Source organism: Telmatherina bonti (genome assembly GCF_933228915.1).
Source record: "Telmatherina bonti genome assembly, chromosome: 17".
Lineage (NCBI taxonomy): Eukaryota > Metazoa > Chordata > Actinopteri > Atheriniformes > Telmatherinidae > Telmatherina > Telmatherina bonti.
Genome location: NC_136615.1, coordinates 31066584 through 31076823, shown reverse-complemented (window position 1 = coordinate 31076823; position 10240 = coordinate 31066584). Strand labels below are relative to the sequence as shown.

The 10240-nt window shown below is 47.3% G+C and overlaps 1 protein-coding gene across 3 annotated transcripts in view; it reads right to left on the bottom strand.

Moving 5' to 3' along the window:
* Positions 1-3999: 3999 nt before the first annotated feature.
* Positions 4000-10240, bottom strand: part of vldlr (very low density lipoprotein receptor) — a 67133-nt gene continuing 60892 nt past the window's right edge. The window contains exons 17-20 of one of the 3 annotated variants that reach the window (XM_079257061.1): positions 7474-7533; positions 5230-5307; positions 4989-5158; positions 4000-4773 (exon numbers count right to left, since the gene is read on the bottom strand). In XM_079257061.1, the coding sequence (XP_079113187.1) occupies positions 4738-4773; positions 4989-5158; positions 5230-5307; positions 7474-7533 (344 nt within the window). In that variant the 3' untranslated portion in view covers positions 4000-4737. Of the gene's footprint in view, positions 4774-4988; positions 5159-5229; positions 5308-6374; positions 6844-7473; positions 7534-10240 lie in introns of those variants that run through there. The other 2 variants (XM_079257062.1, XM_079257063.1) reach the window with 2 other exon arrangements.

Here is a 10240-nt window from a genome sequence, read left to right as displayed (position 1 = left end):
CTTCCAGGTGGGATGAAGTGATAAGTAATTTATCCACACTAACAGGGGTACAGCTCCCACTGGAACCTACTGAACATCTAAATAATGACCTGCAGATTTCCTTTACAACTAAATTCTGAAAAATGTGGCTAGCAGGACCAGGGCCGGATTAAAAGTGCACAGGCCCCTGGGCCCAGAGTGTGCCATGGGCCCCCTTCCCCACCGCAACATTGTGAATGATTCACTAGTAAAAACAACATTTCTAACATCTCTCAGCCAGTGGTACCAACAGCAACACACTAGACACTGTGGTGTAACTACCTGGTTTTTACGTACATTTTATTTCATGTCCAAACTGCTGGTGTTTGCCCAACATGGGCCCCACATGGCCCCCTGCCCATAATGCCCACTGGATAATCCGGCCTTGAGCAGGACCAACGGCAGCAAAGACAGCCATCATTCTGTGTTGGAAACCTCACGACATCTCGGAAAGCCACTGGCTTCAAAGCTTCCGGGATATTCCCTCCCTGGAAACATGGTTTCCCATCCAGACACCATTACAACGTGGAACAACCAGACGTTTGACCCAACAGAACTTCAGCGGAAATGGAAACATGAAGGCCGACTTCAAGCCAAACTGGCGTCCGTGTTTAAAGACAACATTAAACCAGAAAAGGTTTTTATCTCTTAATACGACACATTAAATCTTCAAAACATAAAGCTACTGACTGTTTTGTTTTATTTCCATTATTTTCCTATATTGACTGTTTTATTACATTTCTTGCTCCAAACTGAGTTAAAATTTAATGAGAAAAAAAACTTCCAGGTGGTTTCAGGTGGCAGAAACGTCTCCAAGACCAAGTCCAGGTACCATCGTCTGAACCTCCTCGGATGACCGAGAATCTACAACACACAAGTCGCAGCTCGGAACTCGTGTAAATCTCGTGGTTTGTTGCTATGGAAACTGAATGTGTGATGCAGAAGGAAACAGTTAAACGTTGAAGCTGACTCTTGTGTTGTTGCTCCATCTTATCTCATTTCCAGTTGAACTCCCAGTGAGATTCCCCACTGGTTTATTCATTCCAGCTGAGCGGCATGGAGCATGACGATGTGGTGGCCAGTCAGCGTGACCAGACCATGATGGACACTGTGGACATCGAACGTCTCCTCACAACTGCAGGCTTTCAGCATCTGATGCATTCAGACTTGCAGCAGGAGTCATGAGGGGGTGCAGCATCAGCACCAAACAGGAACGTGTTTCAGCAGCGTGTCGACCATCAGCTGCTTGAGCTGTTGAACTGGGATGTGTCAGGCTCTGCAGGATGCCAGTGGTGGACACAGTCAGTGTTCCAGACTTGGACTCTTTATTGTCCCTTCTTTCCTAAACTCTTCAGCCTATTCTGACATGTTTACAGGAATGTTTATGTGCACGGTCCACATTTATTCCAGACAGAAGCAGCAGAACCAGATATTACTCAAATGAAGCTTCTTTCCCAACATGTTTAGAAAATTCCACTCGCTCGCTCGGTGTTTCTTCTCTTGGCCATGACACTAAAATATACACTGCTCAAAAAACCTAAAGGGAACATCTAAACAACACAATGTAACTCCAAGTCAACCACACTTCTGTGAAATCCACTTAGGAAGCAACACTGAGTAACAATTCCACATGCTGTTGTGCTAATGGAATAGACAACAGGTGGAAATTATAGGCAATTGGCAAGACACACCCAATAAAGTTCTGCAAGTGGTGACCATAGACCACTTCTCACTTCCGATGCTTTCTGATGTTTTGGTCGCTTTTGAATGCTGGCGGTGCTTTCACTCTAGTGGTAGCATGAGACGGAGTCTACAACCCACACAAGTGGCTCAGGTAGTGCAGCTCATCCAGGATGGCACATCAATGCCAGCTGTTGCAAGAAGGTTTGCTGTGTCTGTCAGCGTAGTGTCCAGAACATGGAGGCGCTACCAGGAGACAGGCCAGTACATCAGGAGACGTGGAGGAGGCCGTGGGAGGGCAACAACCCAGCAGCAGGACCGCTACCTCCTTCTTTGTGCAAGGAGGAACAGGAGCAGCACTGCCAGAGACCTGCAGAATGAGCTCCAGCAGGATACAAATGTGCATGTGTCTGTTCAAACAGTCAAACAGACTCCATGAGGGTGGTCTGAGAGCCTGACGTCCACAGGTGGGGGTTGTGCTTCCAGCCCAACACCGTGCAGGACGTTTGGCATTTGCCAGAGAACACCAAGATGGCTCCCTGTGCTCTTCACAGATGGAAGCAGGTTCACACTGAGTACATGTGACAGACGTGACAGAGTCTGGAGACGCCGTGGAGAACGTTCTGCTGCCTGCAACATCCTCCAGCATGACTGGTTTGGCAGTGGGTCAGTAATGGTGTGGGGTGGCATTTCTTTGGAGGGCCGCACAGCCTTCCATGTGCTCGCCAGAGGTAGCCTGACTGCCATTAGGTACCGAGATGAGATCCTCAGACCCCTTGTGGGACCATATGCTGGTGCGGTTGGCCCTGGGTTCGTCCTAATGCAAGACAATGTGAGACCTCATGTGTCTGGAGTGTGTCAGCAGTTCCTGCAACATGAAGGCATTGATGTTATGGACCGGCCCGTCCGTTCCCCAGACCTGAATCCAGCTGAGCACATCTGGGACATCATGTCTCGCTCCATCCACCAACACCAAGTTGCACCACAGACTGTCCAGGAGTTGGCGGATGCTTTAGTCCAGGTCTGGGAGGAGATCCCTCAGGAGAACATCCGCCGCCTCATCAGGAGCATGTCCAGCTGTTGTAGGGAGGTCATACAGGCACGCAGAGGCCACACACACACTGAGCCTCATTTTGACTTGTTTAAAGGACATTATATCAAAGTTGGATCAGTGTGTTTTTCCACTTTCATTTTGAGTATAACTCCAAATCCAGACCTCCATGTGTTGATACATTTGATTTTCATTGATAATTTTTGTGTGATTTTGTTGTCAGCACATTCAACTCTGGAAAGAACAAAGTATTTAATAAAAATATTTTATTCGTTCAGATCTACAACGTGTTACTTTCGCGTTCCCTTTATGTTTCTGAGCAGTGTACTTGAAAGGCCCATTTCTGAATATTTGTCTGAGCGGCGCTGCCTGATAACCGCTAAATCAGCCTCCAGTTACCTCTCATCTCTTCTCTGGGCTCTTTCCAGCCAGTAAAAGTCGGTCCAATGTCGACTTATCAACGATGTGTTTTCTTTGCAGAGTCATGATGGGTTGCTATCCAGTTGATTTGTGACGCTCCAGGCTGGAAATAGAGTGAAATCTGGTCTCCCGGCCTCAGAACGCTGCAGGGAAACGACTCCAGGAATATTTATAACGAACGTCTACGTGCCATAAAACGAGTCAGAATCTGGCGCCGTAAAACTTTGTAACATGCTTGTTACCACAGGATCCTGTAAGAGGCGCATCAGTGATCTTTGACTGGATAAAAAGGTCTATTCGTGCACGTTTGGTGGTTTTTACCGTCAACCCAGTGACCTCTGACCTGCTCTGGTTGGTCTCTGCTCTGGTCATACTGGTTACTTGGATACTACAAACTGGCAACATGTAGCTGGCATGTCTGCATCCTTCAGCCAGGAATCCAGTCCACCCAGTACGGTGATCCTCTAAAGGAGACTCTACGGCGTTGCTGTGGTCTTACGCCCATCTTCACTGTAACCATGGTAACAATGGTAATCCGATCATATCAGACTGGGAACAGACCAGAAAGGACGCCGTACTGTGAACAACACTAGATTAAGTTTTAATTCCAAAGTGATTTTGTGAATCAAGTTTCCTCACAGATACAGAGCTTTTAAACTTTAATACCCCCCCCGCTTCACTGTACAAGGCTATAAAAAGTTCACAGCAACAGCACAAACATACAAAATAGTTTTTACCAAATTCAGTTGTTCCTCCTCTTATTTTTCCTGTTAAATACATCTGAGCTCTGGTGAGACCAGCCCCCCCCCCCCCCCCCCCCCAACGCCGTAGCAAAAGAGATCAGCTTCAAGTCAATGTATACAATCTTATTTACACAAGGAACACTGATCAAAGTGCATCGAAGAGTCCTGATTGACAGTCATGTCTGAGGGGTGAATATTTACACTGTTTACAAATGCTGCAACCATGGCAACGGCAATAATAATAATAATAATAATAATAAATAATAATAATAATAATGATAATACTGTGAGAAAGCGCTCCAGGAGGTGGCGCCGCCAACATGGAACAGAAAACTTGGATATATTAGCTTTCAAAACAAGAGCATAAATATTCACATGGTTGAGCTGAAGGAAGAAGGAGGAGTTAAAGCCTCGGCTCATGGCGCCCAGAAGCCCTCACGCCGCCGTTGGGTCCTGAGAACTACAGACGCCACATTCCCCGCCTTTACCGCCCAGTCCGAACAGGAAGCCAGGAGAGGAGCCAGTCGGAGCGAGGAGACTCGTCTGAGGAAGCCGGCTCGAAGACGACGGAGGAGAAGATGGAGGAGGAGAAAAAGATCCTGAACGCTTCGGCTGCTGAGTGGAAAACTTGACAATTCATGAAGGAATCACGAGAACTTCCTCTTCATCACGGATGATGACATAATGCACTTCAGAAGGCATGTGGTTGCACTGTAAGGGCTGCTGCTGCTACGGACAACCGTTGGCATGGTGATGAGGCTGCGCCACGCGGCGCTACAGGCAGACGTTCGAGGCGGGGGGGGCGAGATGGAAACTCCGGCAGGATCAGGATAAATCGTCGTCTGTGCTCACGATGGAAATCTGCAGACGGGAGGAGCAGAAGGAAGATTCAGACAGGTGTGTGTATGAGATGTGTGTGTGTGAGACGTGCAGCTGCGGGGGGAAGGGGGGAAGGGGGGCTGGCAGCGGTTCGTGGTCATCTTGTGACCATGCAGGCTTAAATTAATCCGTTTAATCCCAGAGAAACTCGGATTACGGCGGCCCACAAGGTGAGGGAGAGAGGAGGTCAAACTCACCGCGGGGTAGGTGTGTCCCACGCTGGCGCCGTGCCGCGTGATGTCAATGTTCAGGTCTTCTTCTGTGGTCTTCAGGTAGACGGGGTTGTCGAAGTTCATGCTCTTCTGGTTCTTCAGCTGCCAGTTCCTCCACATGAGGTATCCGCCGGCTCCGGCCACGGCCAGCAGCACTGCAGAGGAAGCAGGGAGCGGTCAGGCGGGCCAAAGACGGCTCAGACGTAAACAAGCAGCTTGTACTCACACACTGGCAGGACGGCCCAGGCAGCAGCGGAGCCTTTGGCTGTGGAGTCCACCTGGATGGACGAGCTGACGTTTGCTTCTGAAAGAGAGCAGAGAAATGGAAATTAAAAAAATGTCTAAATTCTTCTTGACAATATTCTAGCTGGAAGATTCCTGGCAGAGCCGCCACGAGCCTGAGGAACGTCCACACTTCATTACTTCACAATTCCAGCATTAAAACCGGGAAAAAGTCGCTTCCAGCAACCTGAACCGTATCCGCCGGTCAGTAAAACATCTGGAAGCTGCAGGAGAGACGGAGAGGAGAAACACAGAAGACGAAGAATAAAGGCAGGAGTGGAAACAAAGCTCCATGTCCTGTTACCATGGATACAAAGTGTAAACAACCTGGTTACCAGTCTGTCTTCTGCTTGGGGCACGTGGGCTACATTTCAGCCGCCCCCCCCCTCTCCCGAGGTTGCTTTGCCCAGTATGTCCTCCTGGTGGGACACACCTGAAAGCATCACCAGGGAAACATCCTGATGTCCAACCCTCCTCCTCCTGCTCCTCCTCCTGCTCCTCCTCCTCTCAGGTCTTCTCTCAGAGAGAGAAGCTCATTTCAGCTGCTTTCAGTCCCGCTCCGGTTCTTTCAGCAGCTCCTGACCGGAGACGACGGCAGGAAGACGACCAGTAAAGAGTTTCTCCTTCAGCCAGACTCCTGCGTGCGTGTGCGTGTGTATAAATATGTGAACGTAAATACAGATAGTAAATTGAAGTAGTATGTTGTGACGTGCAGCGACAGAATGGAAAACTAGAGTAGGAAGAGGTGGGAATACCAGGTTTACACTTCTTCCCACTTTTTTTTTTTTTTTTAACTCCTTTTATCTCACGAATTATCAATTGATGAGGAATTATTAATATTTATGATTATTACTTAATCAGTATGTATATGTGTGCATATACATGTGTATGTACAGGTAAATGTATATTTTTCCTTTTCTTTCTTTCATTTGTTCAAAATAAACTAAATTCTTCTCCAGGACAGAACGATGCAGAGTTCGGATGTCTGATGCCGTCACACCGCTACATCCATCCTTCCTGTTAAAAAGGAAGATTTTTCCCTTTTCACCATCAACCCCCGCATCATGCACCCCCCGCCCCTGAGTCTGTGTGAAACAAACGAAGCTGACTGAACGTCTGCTGGATGCCGATGAAAACCATCCGGTTGTCTGAGACGCCGTTTTAAACTCATGTAAACGTTTTACTTCCCTAACCGGTGCAGAGCGGCTCGTCCGTTTCCAGTTGCGTCTCTTCATCTGCATTCATCTCCACCTGATAAGTTCTTTTCCCAGCGTCTTGTTTCCTTTGATGCTCTGCAGAGGAAAAACAGCGCGCTGCTCCCCTCAAACCGAGAACAAACAGTAAGAACAGAGGAAAAGGTACAGCGCTGCTAACCTGAAAGGTTTAAGCTACACGTCTCCTAACTACATCCTCCAAACGTGCATCTCCTGGTTGTTACCAGCAGGAGCCGCTGCAGAGCTGCGTGTTAGAAGTTCAGCTTTCCTTTAACAGAAGCAGACGGAGTCACGCCATCAGGAACGTCGCAGGAGGAGGAAGAAACGCCGACCAGAAGGTCAGCCTGAATAAACGTCACATGAAAAGCTGTTTTTAGAACAATCAGACACTCGGAGCTCCTCGTGTTTCTGATTAGACTCACTGCAAACGGTTTTCACCTCAAGAATGCAGCTGGTGAATTAAAGTTAATAAACCACGTTCTGCAGCCAGTTCAGTCACATTTTTAGTGTTTAAAAGCTTCACTTCCACATCAGAGCTCCTTTACATTCATAAAACAATCAAGGATGAAAATCTCCTCCGAAACAGTTACAGGAAACATCTGACAACTCACAGCTGGAGAAATGCAGATAATTCAGCTAGCAGCTTACTAAGACTGAGTCGGAGCGGAGCAGCAGGGGTGGAATCAGCCTTGAAACACCTCGAGCTACGCAGCCAGTTGTTACAAATTAACTTCTCCAGGTGGGTTATCTGCAGTGCAGCGAGGCCTGAAAGACGTGTCGTTGCCACAGAACAGAGAGGTACAGGCGGGGTTATAAGGACGGCCTGGAGGTTAGAGCACCACGCAGCACCACACACACACAAGCACATCATGCTTTAACCTGGCAGGAGAGCGTTACAATAAATAAAAGCTCCTCTGGAGTCTGCAGGGAGGAAAACCATCCAGCATGCTTGCAGAGAGGAGTCAGGCTTTTACCTTGAGCTGGCTTTACCAGAGCTTTCCTAGCATCCTCTGAGGGGCCGCTGGAAGAGGCGTCTGTCACAGGAAAGAGCCCAGAGTCACTGAAAACATCCCTACATCCACAGGAGCAGCTTTCTGAATGTAGACCGGATCCCAGGAGACGCAGCAGGAAAGCTGCTCAGATGCAAACTGCGTTTTCCTGAAGCTTCTGCTGGTTTACAGGCTGCAGAAGCTGCATGCGGCGCTGCAACATGTTTCAGGATGTTTCCAGCAGCATCAGCACCACCGGCGGCATTAAAACCCCCACAGCCGGACAGACGGACCAGAGCGGCAGACAAGCAGCAGATCGGCTCCTTTCAGGTCAGAGCCAGAGAATTATTCAGTGTGAATCAAGCTGAGAAGCAAAAGCTTCAGCTGATGCGACTCCTGAGGTTTCTGTCTGAAGCAGCTTCAGATTCTCATCCAGCTCAAGATTCACCAAACCAGTAGCCGACTGGTGAACCAGTTACCTTTTCCAACCCAGTGATGTAAAATCCAACGTGCTAAAATACAGGAACTGACTTGAAAAGTACTTTATGCTGCATTCCTTCCATCTTGTTGACAAATAACCTCCATGCTGGGAATGTTTGTATTTAAAGACCCGTTACATAACCTAAAACTCTGCGCCTTGGACGATGACACGGTGACATCAGGTGCATTTCTAGCGCTGTTGCTGCCAGCAGCGTACCGAGGCAGAGATCCCAACACTATATAACTTTTACATCCGTGACGTGACGTTTCGCTTTACGGTATAATAAGGAACCGGCCGTTTTAAAAACACACAAAGTTGCTGATTCAGCAAAGAAACACAAGATTAAAAGAGAGAAAGAAAAAGTCATGGCTCTCTCCAGCCAGCAGAAGACCAACAGGTCAGGTAGGATGCAGGATGGATTAGCCATCGATGGGGGGGGGGGGGGGCATCCTGATCACAGGTTTGGTTCTATAACATGTAAATATGAATAATGTGATGTAAAAGTTGGTTTCCACTCTTTCAGTATCGTTTGTGCTTTTTGTGTTAAAGCTAGCTTGATGCTTTTCCAGCGTCTCTACTGGGGTTAACTGGTTTCCTCCCAGTCCAGCAAGAGGTCCTGAAACCTCTGTTAGGTTTCTGAGAGAATTCTGGAGTTTGGCATTAAAATACAGAAATAAAACAGACTTTTACACACTTCAGTGTTTCACACACAATCAGGACTTTTTTTAAAACTTAAAATTTGAGAAAATCTAAAATCTGTGACGTTTGTGTTTAGTTAACCTTAAACTAAGTAGTTTTATTTGTTATGCAGATTCCTGGGCCTGAAGCTGTGCTGGGGCCCCCGTTGAGCTGAGATCCTGCGGTTCAGAACTCCAACCTGCTTTTTGATCCACGACACACACCAGCCATGATGAGCGTGAGTGTTTGTACCAGCAGGACGAGATCAGCCGGATTCTGCTGCTGCTCCGAGGAAACTGAATAAAGCAGGAGGACTGGACTGTGAAGTGCACATTGGGATCATTTGTCCCGTCTGATCCGTCTCGACCCCCTCTGGTCCTCGAGGATGATCCTGCAGATGTTTCCCTGCTGCAACACACCTGACTTAAACATGAGTCGCTATTGTTTGATCCATTTGATGAGTCAGCTGTGTTGAAGCAGGGAAAGACTGAAAACCTGCAGGACAGCAGCTGGACACACCTGGCTGTAGATTAGAGCTCGACAACAAGCGGCAGCTAACGGGACAGAACACGTCTCTAGAGTCACTGTCTTCCAGCTCCAACGCATGCTGAAGCGTTTTCACCGCAGCTTGTTCATGTTTGCAACTAAATATATCCAACATGCTTTGCTGAATGATTCATGCAACATGTTTACTACATTCTAATTAAAATATAAACAGAAGATTTAAAATGACTTTTTGGTTTTTGTTGAAAATGATCCTAAAGTCCCATTTCTGATGTGTCCATGGCAACAGCGTTTTATTAAACTTTAATCACATTTATTCATTCTGAACTTCTTTCAGTGCTTCAGATAAGATTAAATTTAAATAATTTCAAATTAAAATGTGACAATAAGCCTTCACAAACCAAATTAAAATGATTAACACACTTGTGCAGATAAACACAAAGACCCCCACCAGTCCTATTTTACAGGCGGGTTCAAGGCTTGTCCATATGTTCAGAAAAACAAGAGACCATTTGCTCCATAATGATATCATTCATGTTCCCGGCGTCTACAGACATGTTGGGACCTCTGAATTTATTTCCAGCATCAAGCATGTGGCGTCCGTAACTTCGCCCGAGTAAATGAATAAAAACGGGAGAATTTAGGTCAAAACTTTGAGCAACACGTAAAAATAAACTGGATTTAGTCCGGTTGTCCTGGACTGGACTAAATCCAGCAAGGCTTAGACTAAAATTAGCTGTTCTGCTTCTCTTTGTGTCAGACCAGAAGGAGGTCCAGCCGTTTGCATCGGATGTAAACTTTAAAGGTCCTTCAGGAGGAAATCTGACCCAAACTGAGCGAACACCGCAGCAATCAAACTGCAACACAAACACTCCAAATGCCGCCCCAACAATCCCTCTTTGGTGGTTCTGAGGTTCAGACCTGCAGCGAGGAGCCAGTTACCTTCTCTTGCTAACAGGATTAGAGCTGGTCTACAGACCCATTCAGTCCAGCTGAGACGGCAGCAAGATGGGATAAATACAGTGGCTGGTGGTGTCGCAACGAGCACTGAAGCCCTCAGCAAAAGGCTCAAGTTGTAGGAAAACTGAA